The following is a 20,780-nucleotide window of genomic DNA, read 5'->3' as shown; positions in this document are numbered from 1 at the left end:
AGGGATCAAACTCAGGACCTTATGCTTGCAAGGCAAGCAGCAGAACCACTGAGCTAAACCCCTGGCCCTACAAATGGAATCTTAATGCCAGCAGAATAGGATACTCATATCTGACAAAATCAACTTCAAGCTAAAACTGCTTAGAACAGATACATAAGTCACTACATATTGATAAAGATAATTTATCTAGAAGCTAAAACAAACACTACTTGACAAAAGATACAGATAACCCCCAATACAATAATAGTGAGTGTGACAGTTAAGATTGATCTTGTCAACTTGATTGATGTGAGAGCTACCAAGGGAATCACTGGAGGACATTTTGGGTGTGTCTAGGTGGATCATGGAGGCATGACTCTGAGTACTATATCTGATCCCTGACCCCTTCCACTTTGGCACTGTTCCCCTGCTCTGCTTCCTGGCTACCATGAACTAAGCAGCTTTGTTCCACCATGCACTTCCACTATGATGTCTCTGTGCTGGCACTAGCTGAACATATATGGAATCCCCTTCAAGCATGAGCCAAATTGAACTTCTCTTCCTTCAAGTTATAGATGTCAAGTATTGTATTCAGCAGCAGGAAAGCTGACTAATAGAGTGGGTGACTTCAACCCTCTACTCTTACCAGTAGATAGGGCATCCAGACAAAAAGTGACAAAGAAAAATAAGAGTTAAAATACACCGTAAAGCTAGTGGACTTAATGGACATCTAAAGAACATTCCATCCAACATCTGCAAAATTCAATCACATTTTAGGCCATAAATAAAGTCTGAACAAATGCAAAACAGTTTTTTGCATCTTAGATCATAATGGAGTGAAGCTAGAAATCAACAGCAAGAGAAATACAGAAACTATACACAGATGTGGAGATTGAAAATTTCATTTTTGAGTGAACAGCGGTTCTCTGAAGAAATTAAAGCAAAAATTTAAAAATTTCTAGAGTCAAATGGATGTGGAAACTTAACACACCAGAATCTCTGGAATATAGCAGTCAGTTCTCTTGGAAAGTTTTTAGCTATAAGTGCCTATGTAAAATGTTAGAGAAATCTCAAAGGAGTGTAAACAATACATTGTGGTTGTTTTTCAGTTCTTGTGGTGCTAAGTTTGACGTAAGTCATATGGAGGTAAATCAAGGGGTCAACAGAGCTGATTTCTTCTGGGCACTCGAGGGCATATCATCCCTTTCTTTTCCAGCTTCCCAGGGTCTTTGGCCTTGCTAAGGTGGTAGCCATGCCATTCTGATCTCTGCCTCCACTCCGCCACCTTCTGCCCTAACTTCTGACTGCTACCTTTTCCTTCAAAGTATTTTTATGTATACGTTTGCCCAGCAGAATAATGTAAGATAATCCCTATATACAGAGTCCTTAAAATAATTATACTTGCAAGATCCCTCTTGCTGTATTTGGTAGCATACTCACAGATTCCTGGGATTAGGATGTATGTTTGGGGGTTATAATTCAGCATAACTGAATAGCTATCATAGAATTCCTTTATTTTTTATTAGGCATAGTTTTATTGGTGTATGTTTTAGTACATAATATTTAAATTAATGATGGGGAGTTGGTACATGTAAATGACACATCTTAATTTTCTTTTCAAATTCCAATGCCCTCTCCTACCTCCCTCACCCTGCATCTCTTGGACACTTTCACTTACATATTTTTGTGTGTGTGTTTCTAACACATAATGATCATATTCCTTGTAGGGATTTGGTATATGTATACAACATATCAGAATTCCTTTTTTAAATCTTATTTCCCTCTTTTCCATACCACCTCCCCCATCTCTTGGTTCCCTTCCCTTAGTCTAAAGACCAATCTTGCTATTTCCTGTTGTATATCTTTTACTTTGCTCTTTTATTTACATTTGTTATTTAAGCTTGTGTGTCTGATTTGTATAACTCAACATTATGGTCTGAAGGTGAATTCATTTTTCTACAAATGACTCAAGTTTATCCTTCCTTATGGCCGAGTAGTGCTCTATTTGGGTATAAATGCCACATTCACTTTATCCATTCATCTGTTGATGCACATATAAGCCACTTCCAATATGAAACTATCATAAGTTGTGCTGCTATAAACACGAGTACACATGTACCACTATAGTGTGATGTCTGTAACAGTTTAGGGAACATACCTAGAAAGGGAATAGCTAGGTCGAATGGAATTTCTAGTTTCAGTTTTTTGAGGAATCTCCACACTAATTTCCATAGTGGTTGTTTATTTACCAGTTTACACTCTCACCAATAATGAAGAGGTGTTCCTTTTCCCTCATACATCTCCAGCATTTGTTATTTTTTGATTTCTTGAAGACAGCCATTTTTTCTAGGGTAAGATGGAATCTCAGTGTTGTTTTAATTTGCAATTCTTGAATGGCCAGTGATGTCCAATGTATTTCCATGTATTAATTAGCTGATTGTACTTCTTCTGAGAATTGCCTATTCATTTCAGTTGGCCATGTTGGAACTGAGTCTTTTCATAAGGGGGCTCTAATTTTTTGAGTTCTTCGTATATTCTAGATATTAGTCTTTGTCTGAGGAATAGCTGGAAATTTCTTCCCCATTTCATAGGTTTTTCTCATCACTTTGTTGGTTGTTTCCTTTACTGTGCAGAAACATTTTAATTTGATATGATCGTATTTGCTGACTCATGGTATTATTTTTGTGTGACTGGGGTTCAGTGCAGAAAGTCCTTGCTTATGCCTATGTCTTCAAAAGTTTTACTCATTTTGTCTCCAGCAGACTGTTTCTGCTTTAATATTTAGATCTTTGATCCATTTTGAGTTTAGTTTAGTAAATGGTGAGAGATCTGGGTCTAGGTTCAGTCTTATGTGTGTAGTGAGCCATTTTCCCTAGCACCACCTGTTAAAGAGGCTATCTTTCCTCCAGTAAAAGTTTTGATCCCCTTGCTAAAGATGAGGTAGCTGAGCTTTTCCTGGGTTTGTTTCTGCATCTGCTATTCTGTCCCATTGATCTGTAAGTCTGTTTTTTACCCATAGAATACATTTTTATCATCGTAGCTTTGTCATATAACTTGAAGTCTGGGATTGTGATGCCTCCTGCCTTGCTCTTCTTGCAGAGGATTGCTTTGGCATTCTGGGTCTCTTCCAGGTCCATTTAAAGTTTAGGATTACTTTCTCTAGATCTGTGAGGAATGCGATTGGTATTTTTATTGAGACTGTATCTGTTTTAGAAGTTTGGCCATTTTGACTGTGTTTGTTGTTCCTGCCTAGGCACGGAGGATACCTTTCTGATGTCCTCTTCAATCTTCTCTTTCAGAGTACTGTAGTTTTCATTGTAGAGTTCTTTCACCTCTTTGGTTAGGTTAATTCTTAAGAATTCAAGTTTTCTTTATGCTATTATGAAAGATATTGTTTCTCTAATTTCTTTCTCAGTGAGTTTATTACTGGTGTACAGAAGCAATGACTCTTGTGTATTGACTTTGTAGCTCTCTATGACACTTCATTTGGTTATTAATTCTTGGAGTCTTTTAGTGGGATTTTGAGGGTCTTGTATGTAGAGGATTATGTCATCTGCAAACAACTATAATTTAACTTCTTCCTTTCCAGTACACATCCCTTTTATTTCTTTCTCTTGCCTAATGCTTTCAGAACTATATTGAACAGGAGTGGTGATAGCAGACATCCTTGTCTTGTTCATGATTTTAGAGGAAAAGCTTGCAGCTTCTCCCCATTTAATGTGATATTGGCTGATGGTTTGTCATAAATGCATTCTATCAGATTGCGATATAGTCCCTCTATACCTATTTTCCTCAGGATTTTTAAGTCATGAATAGATACTATTTTTCTCAAAGGCTTTCTCTGCATCTATTGAGATTATAATGTTATTTTTACATTTGCTTCTGTTTATGTGATATATTACAGTTATTTATTCACATGTGTTGAACCATTCCTACATCCCTGGAATGAATCCTACTTGGCCACAAGTTGACTTGTACTCCTTTTACCAGCATTTTATGGAGGACTTTTGCTTCTATAGTCATTGAAGAAATTGGTTATAGTTCCCTTTTTTCATTTGGTCCTTTTCCATTTTGAAATCAGGGTAATGCTTGCTCCCAGGAATGATTTTGGGAGTACTCTTTCCCTTTTAATGAAAGACTTTGTGAAGTATTGGTGTGCCATCTTCTCTAAAGGTCTTGTAGAATTTGAGAGTGAGATTCAATTGTACCTGGGATTTTCTTAGTTGGTAGTAGTTGTTTGTTTCTTTGTTTGTTTTACTTCCTCAATTTCACTGACTGATATTGGATTACTCAGAATTTTTGTATCTTCTTGGTTTAGCTTCAGTACTTTACATGTATCTAGGAACCTATCTATTTCATCTGAATTCTCCATTTTATTAGAGTATATGTTCTCAAAGTAGTTGTCAATAACCATCTGGATTTCGGCTGAATCTGCTTGATACTGATGTTTCATTTTTAATTGCATTAACTTAGTATTTTATTTCCTTTTTTTTTGTAAGATTGGCTAAGGATTTGTCAATTTTGTTTATTTATTCAAAGAATGTGCTCTTTGATTCACTGGTTCTTTGTACTTTCCTTCCTTGTACTAGCTTTGGATTTGAATTGTTCTTGTTTTTCTAGGAACTTGAGGTGCATCATTAGGTTATTTATTCGAGTTTGCTCTATTTTCCTCATGTGAGAATTCACCACTATAACTTCACCTTAAGATGGTTGCCATTGTGTTTAAATTCAGTATGTTGTACTGACAATGTCTTTTGATTCTACAAACTGTCTAATTTCTTCCTTGATTTCATCTGTGGCCCTTTTGTTATTCAAGAGGTACTGTTTAATTTCCATGTGTCTGCATGATTTCTTTGGTCACTAATTTGTACTTTCTCTGCACTGCAACCTAATAATATAAATGGGATAATTTTAATTATTTTGTGTTAACTTAAGCATGCTTTGTGGTCTAGCATGTAGTCTGTTTTGGAGAAAGACCTATATGCTGCTGAGAAAAATGTCTATTCTGTTGGTGGTGGTTGGTACAGTGTCAAAATCTATTAAATCTATTTGTTTGAAGGTTTGGGTCAACTCTGATATTTCTTCTTGCTTTTTTATCTAATTGATCTATTTGTGATAGTATTGTATTGAGGTTCCTCATTATAATTATGTTGGTGTTTTCTGATTTTTTTTTATGTCAGTTAGTGTTTGTTTTATGAAGTTAGGTATACCCATGTTTGTGACATATATTTGTAATTTTCTTGTTGAACTGTTCCTTTAACCAATATTTATGATCTTCTTTGTCTCATCCAATCAGCTTTTCCTTGAAATCCATTTTGTCTGAAATTAGGATAATTACTCCTGCTTTTTTCTGGGTTCTTCTTGAGTGGAATGTTGTTTTCCAACCTTTGATTTTTAATTGGTAAATTTCCCTTGAAATTAAATGTGTTTCTTGTATACTGCATATCTTTGGGTTTTGTTTCTTGATCCATTCTGCTTGTGTCTTATAATTATGGAATTGAGACCATTCATATTGAAAGTTATTACTGAGCAATACTGAATTATTTCTGTCTTTGCATAACCCTAAATTTAACCCTTCAGGTTAGCTGCTCACCCTGCCAGGTGTATACATATTATATGACTTATTGGCATTGTTGCCTTGTCTCTTTCTAGGATCTTCTTGATAATTTTGTGTAATGGTGATTTGGTGGTCATTAATTTCTTAAGGTGCTCTTGGTCATGAAAATACTTTACTTCTCCATCATTATTGAAGGAAAGTTTTGCAGGATATAAAAGTCTATGTTAGAAGTTGTTATCTTTTTTGGGTTGAAGCACTATACTCTAAGCTATCTTGGCCTATCTTAGAATACTATATTCAACTTTGATAAGACCTTTATTTAAAATATGAAATGCATGAGTATGTGCCCCAACATCCTAAAGTCTATTTCTTGCTCATTGTATGGTCTTGGCCTCATAGAAAGCTCCCTATAGCTAACTGGGCCCATTTATAAGAAGCTCTGCTGCATATGTAAGCATGACTCACCAATGGACTTCAACATTGCAACCACACATAGGATGGCCTTGATTTTATAACAGAGGAAGGGTATTGTACCAGTGGCTAGCACTTTAACCTAAACAGGCCATATCTTACCCTCTTGGTCTGGAAGGGATATTCCCTAATAATTATGCTCTGAACATGGTCAGTGACATATATGTTGGTCAGATGATTGAGGCTTGAAGGAAGGAGTTGGGAAAACTGGAGAAGTGGTGGCAAGTAGATGCAAGATATGTTATGACCCAGCTATTTTGTATTTTCTTGCTTAAAAATGTTTTAAAATCTTAAAGAAATGTCATTGGGTAGTTTTAGTAATTTTCACTGGGCATCTGCCATCTTACCATTTGTAAATATTAAATGCATAAGAGTTGACTTTTATGTCTGATGAAAGGTAACGATCCAAGTTTTTTCAGATGGGTACTCATTTGTCTCATTGTCACTTGCTGATTTGATCTTGGGAAATGTGAAATTTCTATTCCCTTTTCAAATCTCTGGTTCCATAATGCATGAGTCAATTTCTGGAGTCTGTTGTTGTTGTTTTTGTTCTGTTGTTCACTGTAACTATATCTTCCCAATTCTGTGCTAACTTGATTATTGTAAAATCTGATCTACCTTGTCCTCAAGTCTTCTTCTTCAGAAGGGCCTTATCTATTCTTCAGCCTTTGTACTTTCATATAAATTTTAAAGTCATCTTCACCAATCATTAAATCAGTGTGGATTTATATTTAAATTTAATGAAATATATTGATCAACTGGGGAAATTAATGTCTTTGCTACATTTAGTCTTCACATTTATCCTGTCTCTTCAGTTCAGTCTTCATAAATATTTTTCCAAAAAGAGTTCATCATTTTATCCAAAATGGCTGGTAAATCATGTCTTAAAAATGTCAATAGCACTAGTAATGGTATAAATGTAAAATAGTAAAGAAATAATCACATATTTAGTATACTATTTAGAATTCTCTTTAAATTTTATTATTCACCTACTATATGATTTAGCAGTTGTATTTTAAAGAACTTTTCTAAGAGATTTTTGGAAGGTTTTTATATGGAGTACAAAAACTGAAGTATATCTTCATGATGTACTATTACACTGCAGTAAAAATGAAAGAATTATGGCTAAATGCAACAGTAGAAATGAATCTTAGAAAAATATTGAACAAGTATCTCAAAAGACTATATATGGTACAATATATTTTTATGATATCTGAAAATATGTAAATGGAATAATATATAGAAATGAACATATCCAGGGTAAAACTATAAATGAACGTAGAATAACAGATGTAAAATGTAGGCTACTCTTCATCACAGAGATGAGTATAGAGATGAGAAGATGGGATTGAGAAATAAAAAAATCATTGATATCAATATTGTTTTTTTAAAAGGTTATGGGTTCGTGTATGTTTATTTTATTGTCACAGCCAATGAAAATAGACTTTAAGTCAAAAAAATCACACATGAGAGTGAAATATACACTGAAACAGGTACGGAATTGATTGGTAAATTGGTAGATACAAGTTCAATTAGAAACCCTTGTTCCATTAAGGAGAGGAAGGCTGAGTTTTGAAGGGCAGCGATGTGGTGAGGGGAAATTGGTGCTGGGCTCCATTCGTACATTCAGCTACACATGTTGGCTCATGGAGGTAGTTACCAGGAGTTTTCCATAAGCAGAGTCTTCTGGAACAGTCAGAAAGCCAGTGGAAGTTCATGGTTGGAAGAATGATCATCGTTCTTCAACCACAAAAGAATCATCACCAGTAACCAATCATAGAAAAAAATTAGACCCACAGAATCTATGCAGGATACACCTTGGAGCTCCTATGACCAAGAGAAAAAAGCACACAGGCACAGAAATTGCTCTGTGACAAGTCACCAGCTATGCCTGCAAAAACACATACATAGGTCCACAGCCAGTCATGATGGCTCCATGGAGTGTCTTTATAAAAGAGCTTATATTGTGTTTTGTGTTTTGTCTTGAAGGGTGTGAAAGATGATTAGTGATTAGTACAGTGCAGATTGAGTTTTGCAAGTCCTCTCAACATCAAAACCACCCTCTCTAATTAGGAACGGTGTTGACCAGTGTACATCTGACCTCCCCCTTCCAGGTCAAGGGGTACGCCCAGAAAATTCACTAAAGAAAACATTGTCAGTACCTTAGTGTCTCTCTCTCTCTCTCTTCCTAGAGATCTTATTATTGTCACCATCTTATAGATAAGTATAATAAATAAACATCAATAAAGATTCAAAGGGTTATGGTAACCTGTCTATAGTACTACATTTTGCATATTATAGAGCTGTAGTTTGTAGCAATTCCATCCTGGACCAACCCTATTTCCCATACATCTCTGCCAGAGAAAGCAGGGCTTTTCTGTAGACAGTGTTTCCCATGCATTTTAGCAAATATGGAATCCGTGTTCACAATATTATGGTACCAAAAAAGCTTACTTTCTCCAATTTCTGGATTACTTTTAATAACTTCTAACCACTGTCATTTTAAATTTTCATTGTCTTTGAATTATTTTGTTTCCTCTTAGTTAATCACAATTGTGTGAACTATAGAAAACTGATACCATTGCAGATAATTCTTATTTATAAACTTGCAAACAGATTCTGCCCCCTAGAGAGATACTGTTTTCCATTTCCATCAGACAAACAGCTTGTTATTTTCTCTAAAGTTCATCTTAATTTCTACCTGGCTGCAAATGTATGATACTTGGAATTTTTTTCAAACTGGTTGAAACATCTTATTAGTTTCTTCATTCATTGGTGAGTTGCATATGATCTTCTGACAAGTATTCATTTTAGATTTGAGAGTCATGACTTTATTTCACGTTTCTTCATATGACCCAGGCAGACTGATCCTGTAGCCCACACTTGTCAACATTCTTTGCTTGGCCAAATGATATTCAGGCTCCAGAACTTTGTACTTGCTGCCAAAACCTGTTTTAGCAGAGAATGCTGCTATGTGAGTTTAGCAAGAACTCCCTAATAACCGGTCACCACTGATAGGTAACCTTTCACATCCTCCCCTCCTCCCAGGTGAGGAGGTCTGGCCAAGGTATCTTCAGTAGAAATCTTGATGGTTCAGGTTAGCAGAATCCCCTTCACATCTGAAGTTGCCTCCTGGTAATCTCCCTTCCCCAGACCCCATTTCTGTACCTTGGCTGTCCATTCCTGCTGGCCTTTTGCTATATCCTAGGCTGAAGCCAACCACTCTCTTCCCACCTCATCATCCCTGTGCAGCAGGCTTTGGCCCTATCATGATGGTCCTACATAAGGTCTTCTTTTTCCTGCTTTAATACCTACCACTGACTGACTTTATTCTTTAACACACCTTCAATTATAAAACTATCTAGAACCCTCACTATGGCAATAATTCAGTTTTATTAAACACTAAATTTTATGTCAGGTGTAGTGCTAACAGCTTGGAAACATTGAAAATTTGTTTAAGCAAGATATTACAAAAGAAAAAATAGGAGAAAATGAAAAAATGGAAATAAAATGATTGAAAAGGGGGAGGGGAGGAGCGGGTGAAGGGAGGGCAGGGACAAGGGGAAAAATGAGAACCAAGACCTGTCATGTAAAGGTACAGGGTCCCAATAATGAATTTAACTGTACTGTATACCTAAAATGTACCAATAAACTCAATGAGAAAAAAAAAGATATTACAAAGTCTTAAAACAGGATTCAGGTTCAAGTCCACTTTACTCTCCTTGTATGCCAGGTCTTAGACATGTGAATTTCCTCCTCCGCTACTTTCCTAGGCATAAAAATCACTCTTTACTTGAGATTTTACTAAACTTTTGACCCCATTCAAATCTCACAACCACTTCAAGAGGTGGGTGGAGTAGATGTCATTATCCCCAGTTGAGTGATACAGGCCTGATTTGAGAGGTCAGTGCACCTGGCCCACATCACACAAGCACTGGGAGACAGAGTCAGGGCTCCACCCATACCTTCTAAGTTCTTCCTGTTGCTATGCTGGAGGGGGAAGCGGGAGGGTCACCCCAAGGGTGGCCAGAGCCTGGTGGAAAAGCATCTTTCTCAAGAGGAGCCATCCTCACAGTCACCTGGGAAACTCAGAAACCTTCAAGAGTTGAGCCTGGGCTGCTCAGCCAAAACTTAACCACTGCGCTAAGATATTTAGATTCTGAGACTTACTAGGATGTGATCAGGAGGCCACATTTTCTCAGGGCTTTTTTTATGAATGGCATTTCCACAGATTAGAGTCTCAATGAGAAGATCAGCAGTGCACTGGGACGTGCAGATAACTTTTCAAAATTTCCTGAGCTGATCCTAAATGCCAGGAGGATTTTACTTTTGAGACACTAGCAATAATACCTTTTCTCCTCTAACAAAGCCATCCTGACTCTCTGAGTCATTGCAAAACTAAGCCTCTTCTACAGTTATCCCCCATCGTCTTTTCGGTTCATTCTTCCTGGAAGAATTCAATTACCTGCAGTTTACCATAGGTATAGTTTCCTTTTCAAGTCCTCCTTGCAGTATTTGCATGAAACCCCACATGTCATGGAGTGAAACTGTAAAATGCCAGTGTATTGTCTGCATTCAGAACTTGTACCTCAGCTCTGGGGGCTGTGGGTGGAGTACAGTAAGCATTGTTTGCCAAACCTGATGTTCTTAAGACTGCACTGCCTGGCTCTGTGGCTCTGGGTGATTCTCTGGTTGAGGACCTGTCCTTTGTTCCCTCCTTGTAGAAATATTCCCTTTCTATAAGAGAAAGCATTTATTTCCTTTTTTCTTTCTGAATGGCCTTTTAGCTTCTTCATGTAGGACTCCGGTGACATCGCTGTCCCTCTGCTCTCTGCACACACAACCCCTTTAAAGATGGCCCAGTTAGATAATGGCCAGGCTTCTGATCTAGGGCCAGGACAAGCACAAATTCAAAACAAGCACAGCCTTCATGGGCGAAACAGAACCCTAGTGAAACCAGAAGCAGTTTCACTTGGTCTCAGCTCCCCAGAAAAATTCCTGTAAGCAAACAAAATAAATAAAACCATGTGGACCTTCCTTCCTGTTAAGCTTGTCCAGGGCCACGGTGCACAGTCTTTATTTCAAGTTTCTAACTGGCTTACTCTCTGGTATTTCTGATGATGTCAAGACAAAATTCAATGGGGACAAAAATAGTGAAGGGGTTAAAAGTCACATAAAAGGTAACTCATATCCTCATTTCACTGTACTTAGTCAAAGGCCAAAGGTCTGCTGTATGACTTGGCCACAGCCATGTTTAGCTTCATTTAGAGCTTCAACCTCATGGACAAGAGCCAGGAGCATCAGGGCAGAGAAAGCAGTATAAACAAGACCTGAAATATTACCTGGTGTACTAAACTGAGCTTCAGAATTCAAACAATGACAGAATTCTCTCTTTTAAGAGACCCGATGTGCTCTTTGCAACAGCTCTGAAGATATTGACTAACAGCGTACTAGGTGCACTTAGTGGTTTGAGGTCAGGGGGTTCTAAATGCTACTACCACCAACTACCATCTGTCTCTGGTGAAAATTTTCCCAAGACTGTTTCCTCATCTGTAAAATGGAATGACCACCAGAATAGCTACTCTGTAAGATTTCAATGAGAATTGGATTTTTAAAATGTATACCCAGAGGTCCTGCATTATTAGGTAAAGCTCACAGGAAGCTTTTGGTTGGCACTGAGCTTCTATAACAGGCTCAGTGGGTCAAATCCAAGGATTTACTCATGCTGGATTCCACCCAGCACACTGACTCAGTTGTTTCTCAGGCCTTCCAAATAAATCAGGAGAGAGAGAGAGACACAGACCCACAGGAAAAAAAAAAAAAAACAGGGACAGACAGAGAGAGAAAATGGGGGGCGGGGATGGCCAAGTTCCCAAAGACACCAGTTTCATCTGCTCTAATAAGAATGATCCCTTTGCCTTAACCTTTATAAGGGAAGTGGCATGCAATTTTGTCTGTTCCTAATGTCCTTAAAGCCTTGCTGTCTACAAAGCCAATCTCTTCTGTCCGACTCACGAGACTGCTCACTCAATTTCATAGACAGGTATTGCCTGTGTTGAACTTCAGCTAAAAGCCAATTAGATCAGTAAACTAAATGTTTTAATTTTTCCTGTGCATGTTTTAATCAGTGGCATCGTGCTTACTAAGACTCTAAATTCCTTTAAAGACAAGTTATGTGTTTTTCAGTGATCAGGGCCATTCTGCCCTGCCCCTTCATCCTTCCAGTGGGGCTATTGGTTTTACTTCCAAAGGACACAAATAGCGTTTTTCAATGCTTCAAATCTGCCCAGAGCTGGGGAGATTGTGTGGTCAGGGACTAACTGAGGGAGTAAGAAAAAGGTTCTTTAGTCAGGTGTGGTGCCTGCCTATAATTCCAGCACTTTGGAGGCTGAAAGAGGAGGATTGCAAATTTTACCCCAGCTTGGGCAACTAAGCAACTTAAAGTAACCCTGTCTCAAAATTTAAAAATTTTTAAAAATTAAAGGGTTGAGGATGAAGTTCAGTGTGAAAGCCCTGGGTTCAAGCCCCAGCACAATTTTTTTTTTTTTAAAAAAAAGCTCTTTATAAAATGTGTTTTATTGCAATTGAGAAAGAAGCAGAATTTAAAATCAGACATAAAACATTTTGTGACTTTTCAAAGAAGACCTTAATGACAAATGATCAGTTTGTCATTTGTCATTGGTGATGATCAGTTAGATCATCATCTCACTTTGGCCATTAAGTTTATAAAAATAGGTCTCAAAACTTTAAGATCATCCGTATTTATTTGTACATTTTGAGTGGTTTGTTTTGTTGCTGCTCTGGACAGGATGTAGCTTCTCTGTCTCCTCCTACTGGATCTTTCCCAAAGGAGAAAGGGAATTGTGTGTGGCTCTGAGTCACTTATTAAATTCCCAGTTCTAAGATGGGAGGAAGCCAAGGATGGCAGAACATACCTGGGTCCAAGGTCCCATGGGGGAGGGACACCTGGGACGTGATCCTCAATCCCCTCATGCTGCCTCCTGTTTCTGATGGGGTGATCATAGCTCTGTGTATGGAAAGTGCTTTGTGTGGTGCCTGGCTCTGCCTGACACTGTTAGCAAGAGCTCTATATGCATAGACCAGGACTGTTCTATTCAGGACTGACTCCCAAAAGGGAAGGGGACATAAAAAGAATCAAGATGTGTTATATACATGCACCAATCCCTGCTGATGAATGAAATCATCATGGCTGCAAATGCACACCAACCAAAAACAAAAATAAAAGCATAAATAAATACATAAATGGGTAAATATTCTTTTTTAATTGAATTTATTGGTACATTATACGTAGACAGTACAGTTACATTCATTACTGGGATCTTGTACCTTTACATGGCAGGTCTTGGTTCTCATTTTTTCCCCTTGTCTCCACTCTCCTTTCACCCCCTCCTCCCCTCCCCACCTTCAAACACTTTAATTCCATTTTTACATTTTCTCATATTTTTTTCCTTTTCCCTTATTCCGCTTTCCCTATCCTTCTCACTGTCCCTACACCTTTGGTCCTTTTCTTCCTGTTTCACCTTGCTAATTGTCCCATTAGGATCTTGAGTACTATTTTAGTTTTTCACACCAGAGAAACTATTTGGTATTTGCATATGTGTGACTTATTTATCTCACTTAGGAGTATATCCTTAAAATGTACCCATAAATGGGTAAATATTCTTTAATATTCTTTTGAAAAGTGCACAGTGAATGTGCTCATTTTAGGATTGGCCACTGTGATTGAAAATCTGTATGACTAAGTCTCTGAGAGCGTTGACCATCTCAGTTCAGTCCACAGTATGGTTTTAGTTACTCAGCCAAATAAACCTCAATTCACAGAATGCTGGACAGTAGCTGTGTTAGTTTCTAACTTGCCATACTTACCTGGGGACCCCTGCCTGGGAAGCTCATTGGAGTCTCAGAGAGAAAATGGATTTATTAAATTGATTATAGCACTCAGATGAAAGGGCACATCACCAGCTATTACAGCACAATCCTTCGCAGGCATCTCTTTGAACCCCTTGACATCTGTCCTCACTAACAGCTGGCAGTGGCTGGTGTCTGAAAAGTGCTTTCTGCTACATGGCTGTGTTTTCTCAGGAGGAGTTAGAAATAAGACACTTCACAGAATTTATATACAAGGAAAAATGTAAAACTGCAAGAAACCAAGTGCTTTATTTGTGGATAAAACAACTGATAGAACACAAACATATGCACTGACTTTATTTTTTAGAAATTTACTTTGCCTAATTTTAGAACATATGAAACACACTATAGGCTTTTTTTTTTTTCTCTTCCTCTGCTAAAAGCTGTTAACCATTTATCTTTCTAAAGACAGTCAACTTTTCTCTTTGGAGAGAAGCCCTGTTCTAGAAATTCCAAGCTAAAACTGCTAGCTGAAACGTTAAACACCATTGAGTTTTATTCTCCCAACAAAAATAAGTTTCCCCTTTTACTAACAGGTTGCTCATCACAAGATGGCAGGGCCTGTAGGTTTCCGGTCTCAGAGTAAATGAGGATTGGATAGTATGCAAGGATAATGATCCCTCAAATTAGAGAATGCAATAATGTTGAGGGAATGATGCGAAAATGAGTGAGATGCCATTGTGCTTTATTTGAAAAATGTGAATAATCCATACTCAGGCTGTCTCTGGTCTTGTTTCAGACAGATGAGCTCTGACTGGATAGTACCACCAAATACCATGACGATCCATGCTTTTCAGGGCATTCAATTTCTGCCACACTCCCTCTCTAGTCCCCCCAAATACCCTCTATTCTGTCATCAGTTACTAGTCAGAAAAGTCACAGGCCTTAGTTACTTACACTCCTTCACATGGCATTACATCAATGATTTTCCTCTTTCCTGAATCCATATACTTTCACTTAAGCAATTATAGCCAAAGCAATCAAACTCTAACCTAAACACCAACCTAAAAAATTTACTTAAAATGTACCAATAAACTTAATTAATTAAAAAATTTACATATATTATTTCATTGTATCTTCGCAATCATTCTATGAGGTAGATTTAAATGATTACCTTATTTTATCTATTGGTCCATTTCAGCTTAGGGATGATAATTAATTTGCCTGAAGTCTCATGGCTAAAAGTGGTTAGATTCCAGAGCCTGAGTTCTGAACTAACCACAAGGATTTAAAATTGACAGGATCTAGAGCTAAAGACATCACATTACAGTGACCCATGCATACCCGTGTCAACAGCAGCACAACTCATAAGAGCTAAATCTTGAAAGTGGCCTATATGTCCATCAATAGATGAATGGATAAATAAAATGTGCACACAGTGGAGCACTGCTCTGCTATAAAGAAGGATAAACTTGAATCATTAATAGGGAAATGGCTGCACCTCGAGACTATAACGTTAAGTTAAATAAGTCAGACACACAAGCTTCAGTATCTCATGGTTTCTCTTACAGAAGTATAAAGAGCAAAATAGAAGCTAGATAATAGGAAACAGAGAGATTGGCCTTTCTTAAATGGGAAGGAGACCAAGAAATGGAGAGAGGGAGCAGAAAGGGAGGGGGAGAAAGGAGACACAAAATGAATTCAGCTGCTATTTGCATGTACCAACTCTCACGAGGAAAACACTCGTTGTGTATTGCAAATATGGATTCACAAAAATAAAACATTTTAATAAATCTACATGGTCAGTGTGGCAAACGTAGGGGCTTCTCCACTGGCTGAACCCACCACGGTCACTCCCGGCAGTAGACCTAAGTTCTGCCCACGCCCCTGCCTTCATGGCCCTTCTTTTGTAGGAGCAGTGACTCTATCAGAAAGTTAGGTGGCAATTCAACACTAAATTACTACACTAAAATGCCCAGTTGGACTTGAACTCACAATCTTGATCCTCCTGCCTCAGCTTCCTGAGGAGCTGGATTACAGCTATGACCACACCTGACCACACACTGCTTTGAAGTGGTGCTCGAAGCCCTAAACAAAGAAACCACTCCTTCGGAGTTCTGACAAAGCTTCAGCCACTCAGGGACCTCAACTGGCCCACATTTAGGAGGGACTTCAGGGTCACACTCCTGCTGGGTGGAGGAGCACTCAAGGCCCCAGGTTTCTCTTGCTAAAATATAGGCTGACTGTGTGAGTGTTGGATCACTGGGCATGGGGACCATCCTTCCCTTGGTCACGCTGGCCATGTCCTGTGAGCAGGACACAAGATTAAGAAACCAGCTGGTGGGCTAAGTGAAGCCATCAGTGACCTTTTCCTTTTCCTTTGTGCAGTACAGTGTTCCTCTCATCCTCGAATCCACTGCCTCTGTTTGTTACCCAAGGTCAGCTGCATCCAGAGATATTCAATGGAAAACTCCAGAAATAAACAAAAGGTACCTTTTGAATAAAATTTTTGCCATACATTGCTATTATTGCTGCATTTATTATTATTGTTAACTTCACTGCTGTTGCGTGCATACAAGGAAAATCGGTCTCCACTGGGGGGAATTGGAATGTGTCCCCATGGGTGGGCACAGTGGTACAGAAGAACAGGCTGGTAGGCATGCAGGCAAGTACCCTGCTGGCCTCAGACTGTCCCATGCGAGGAGTCCCAAGTGCAAACCTTCACCCGTCTGTCACTCTGGCCCTCCATCTCTCTGTGGCCTGAGTTTACACTCTGCGGTGGGGGGTGGTTCCTAGTTCCAGCGAGGAGCTTTCCCAGCAGCTTCTATTAATAAACTGTCTCTAAATCCCAGCAGCTCCCGTCTTAACAGCATCTGCATCTGAGAGCAATTCAGGAGACTCTGGTGGACTCCTCTAACTCCCAGTCCTTGCTGGCTACTCTCTGAAGGATCCTTGTAATTGAGGCTCATGCTGTTACATGGATGGAGACCAGGAAGGGAAGTAGACACCCTTCACCTCCCAAGATCAGTTTTGTATGTGGCTTTGGGAAGGTGAATTGTAATGGCAGCTCAAGGCTGCTGCACCTCCACTAATGTTGGGGTAAAAATCCACTGAGTCTTCTCCCCAAGCCCACCCCAGGCATGAAGTTCTCTGTTTTGCTTTGCTTGCTTATTTGTTTAAATAAAAGAAAAGCCCATGTGCCTCTATCCCTGATTAGCTGATTACTGTTATTTGGTAGTGCATAGTTTTGGGGGTTTTGTTGTTGTTGTTGTTGTTTTGCAGTTTTGAAACAGGATCTTGCTATAGATTTGAGACTGACCTGGAACTCACTATGTAGCCCAGGCTGGTCTCGAACTCACAGCGATCCTCCTGCCTCAGCCTCCCGAGTGCTGGGATTACAGGCATGTGCCACCACACCCAGCTGGTAGTGCATAGTTTTTATTAAAATAAAAATATTTTTGAAAATAAAATAAAATAAAAATATTTAGATGAGAAGCAGCATTATATTACAGCTTCAGAAGGTGATCAACAAATGAGCTCCTTTGCCATTTCCTCCACTGCAGCAGCTGGGTGAGAATCAGTCACAACATGTAAATCTTCGGCAAAGCCAAATGTCTTTGGTTTGCTCACAGGTTGTACCCCCAAGACAAGTGCTCTTCCCTCTAAGGGACAGCAGACTCCAAGCTGGCATCTGGTGATATCCCAGGCCCTCATTTTTGACATCTAGAAAATAAAGCCGCTTCCCCAACATCCCTTTCAGCTCTGCACTGTTAGCAGCAGATCACATTTATAAGCAGTCACCAAGTGCAAGACATTATAATAACTGAACACAGAAAAAATTGATAAAACCTAAAAAAGTACACAAAGGGGAATGCAAAGAGATAGATGTCACAACAGAGATATATCTGAGACTTTAACTGAACAAACTGTCCCTTGTCCTTCACCCTGGGATGCCGGAATAAACATATATGTTCATGCAGAAGTGATAGTCACAGATAAGTCCGTGGCCCACCCCCAAAATCAATGGGACAAAGGGGCTACGGCAGATCTAGGGAACATTTGATTGAGGCCTTTAAATATGGGCAAGATTAAAAATCAGTTGAGGATGGTGGAGATGCCAGACACAGTAATGTGGCAAAAGGATATGTGGTTAATTATCATATTATTAATTTGGCACATTACATAAAGCCCAAGACCTGATTATTAATGGAAAGGAAAAAGAAAGGGAAGGAGAAAGAGAGGGCAGAAGGAGGAAAGGTGAAGTCATTCGGTAAAGTTGGCAAGCTGGAGTGTGCGGTTCAGGATAAAATCTAGGAAAATCAAGGAGGAAAACACTTTGAAGAGTAGCTCCCAACTCAGCAAAATATTCCACACTACTATGGACACCTAATGAACACCTGTAGCTCATGTTAAACTCTGTGGCCGTTGTGTTTCTAATAATTGTTTTGAAAATCAAAATAGAACAGGCTGAGTCCATTAGCGTGCGTCACATCAACCAGTGTTGCTGACGGGATGCAGCAATGTTATAAAAATCTTCACCTTTCTTTTGAGATAGAAATATTGCATATTGATATCAAAATCAAAAACAAATGCATTCCCTGGAGGGAGAACAGCTCACCCTGGCCTTGGCCACGGTGTCTTTATCCATGAACACAGGGTTTGAGCCAGGAGATTGCAAAGGCCCTTCCCTGCTCCACTTGATTTTAAGTTGCACATACATGTGGTCAACATGAATCGAAAACCTATCACACCTGTATCTCAGTACACAAGATGGTTAGTGGGCCTTGAGGGAGGTGATCTTAGGAAGGTCTGGGAATCGACTTCTGTTTCTTCACTATCCAGTTCAGAATGCAGCTCCCTCTGCAAGTTCCAATTTCCCAAACAGCTTCCAGGCTCTTAGAGACGCATGTCCAGTAGCTTCAAGAAAGCAAACTCCATAGCTCCCATCTGAAAATCCCTCTTTCATGACAGTGGAAAATGAACACATAGAAAGCAGAAATAGTCACGTGGGCAGCAGCACTATTTCCTATGGAGCAGAGGGCTATAGGACTGGTAGTGTTCCCTGCTGTGTCCACGCTCTGCTATCCACCTGGCCCTGAGGGCTGAGGCCTCCTCCTCGCTGTCCTCCCCGGACTCAAACTCCTCATCCAAGGCGAGGAACAGTGGCCTGGGTCGGACCACCGCCCTTTTGCCTGGGCCAGGGTCTCTGCCATCTCTAAAGGGGTCTGCCATCTCACTTTGGGATAAGCTCTTCAAGGGAATCACCTCCTGCGCAAGCCGGCTTTCCCGAAGTGACCCCAACTGGGGGTGCGCACTGAACATGATGGATGGAAATCCAAGGTCACTGCTATCATCATCTGGAAAGACAGTGTAACAAGAAGACAAAATCAGACTCAGTGTCAGAGTTTAGGCTTCTTGTCCAGGGGGCAAGAACTCAGGGCAAAGCCAAGCCCTCTCTGGGATCCTACTGCTTACCCTCAGCTTTCCTAGCAGCATATTTTCCCTTTCAAGGCCACTATTTTAAGGGATTGTGAGACAAAAACTGTATGTGCCATGTCATAGAGACAAGGTAATGCATTGAAACCTGTGTACCGAGCCGGTCCCCCTGGGTGACCAAGACAATGTTTTGTCGCAAGATCAGACTAACTGGCCAAGGACATGAGCTATTAGGCACAAAGTTGGTGTGTCTGAAAGGCCAACGCTACACTGAAGATCACAGGGCACTGCTGTGTGACAGAGGTGAGCTGTTTCAGCCTGACTTTTACTTGGAGTCCCCAGCTGCTGGGAACACTGCCTAAGGGAACAGTGATCTGAATGCTTCTGTCCCCACAGCCAGTTCCTTCACCCTTGACTCATTTCGCCAAGTGTAAAGGGGACAGATTCTGGCCACAGTCCCCTACTTTCCTTCTGTGTTGTGGTCAGGTGAGATCTTAGCATAAAGAAGAGGCCTGTGCAGGTGACTTGTAAAGTTGCACCCAATTTAAGTGACAAGATTTGCCCAACATTCAAAGAACAACCCCCACCTTCTGGGGTAAGCCCATTTTCGAAGGTCTATTATCTCTCCGATGTTCTACTTTTTAATGTAATGCTTGTTTAAGATTTCTACATCACTGCTCAGATGAGCTTGCTCTGGGTCATCTCAGGAGAAAAATCAGTGATTCTTTCTTTCTTCCTTTCTATTCACTCAAATGACAAAAATAACCCTAGATTATTATTACCAGGAGAATACCTTTGAGTCAGTCTATCCCAATCCTGTATTTGTTGCTGTCTTGTTTGGTTTAGCTTGCTTTGTTTGTAGAATAGCTCATTGATAATCTCAAATACTATTAAAGATAGGCAATAACTATTAGATAGGTAGATAGCTTGGTTAATGAAACAGAATTAAGCTCAAAACTGTCTTCACCCTGAATGACCCAGTACAGCAAAGGTGATGTTTCATCTTGGAGGAAAAGACTGTTGAGACAGGAGCTCAGCCATCAGAAAATTATCTTTATTTTAATCCCTACATCTCTGATGGGTTGAAATTCATATGGGAAAACTAAATGACTACAGTCCTCTGCAAAAATAATTGAGTAAATCATTAGCTCCTTTCTCCATAAAAATCAGAACTGATTTAAAACATTTTTCTAATAGCAAATATATCTTTAAAAGTAAAGGCTTAATATAAAACTTCAGGAAAAATGATCGGCAACACATAGGAGAGGAATGGAAATCTTTACTTGATAGAGTTCTTCAAATTCATTTAAAGAAGATCAACAATCAAATAAAAAATATATGGGGAAACAGAAAATCCCACAGAAGAAAGGCAGAGGTCCCCCAAAATACGAAAGCCTCTACACCTCACTGAAGATCACATCCCAATGTTAAAGTTTCTCTAACGGGGCCTTGCGCAACCCGGGGGTAT

The 20,780-nt window shown here is 39.4% G+C and overlaps 1 protein-coding gene across 2 annotated transcripts in view; it reads right to left on the bottom strand.

Moving 5' to 3' along the window:
- Positions 1 to 17,309: 17,309 nt before the first annotated feature.
- Slc9a4 (solute carrier family 9 member A4) overlaps positions 17,310 to 20,780 on the bottom strand; it is a 51,524-nt gene continuing 48,053 nt past the window's right edge. For both annotated transcript variants that reach the window (XM_010631747.1, XM_010631752.1), the window contains exon 12: positions 17,310 to 19,233. In XM_010631747.1, coding sequence (XP_010630049.1) covers positions 18,896 to 19,233 — 338 coding nt within the window. In that variant the 3' untranslated portion in view covers positions 17,310 to 18,895. The remainder of the gene's footprint in view (positions 19,234 to 20,780) is intronic.

Source organism: Fukomys damarensis, unplaced genomic scaffold (genome assembly GCF_012274545.1).
Source record: "Fukomys damarensis isolate Sample0158 unplaced genomic scaffold, DMR_v1.0_HiC HiC_scaffold_9, whole genome shotgun sequence".
Lineage (NCBI taxonomy): Eukaryota > Metazoa > Chordata > Mammalia > Rodentia > Bathyergidae > Fukomys > Fukomys damarensis.
This window is presented reverse-complemented; position numbering and strand designations above follow the sequence as displayed.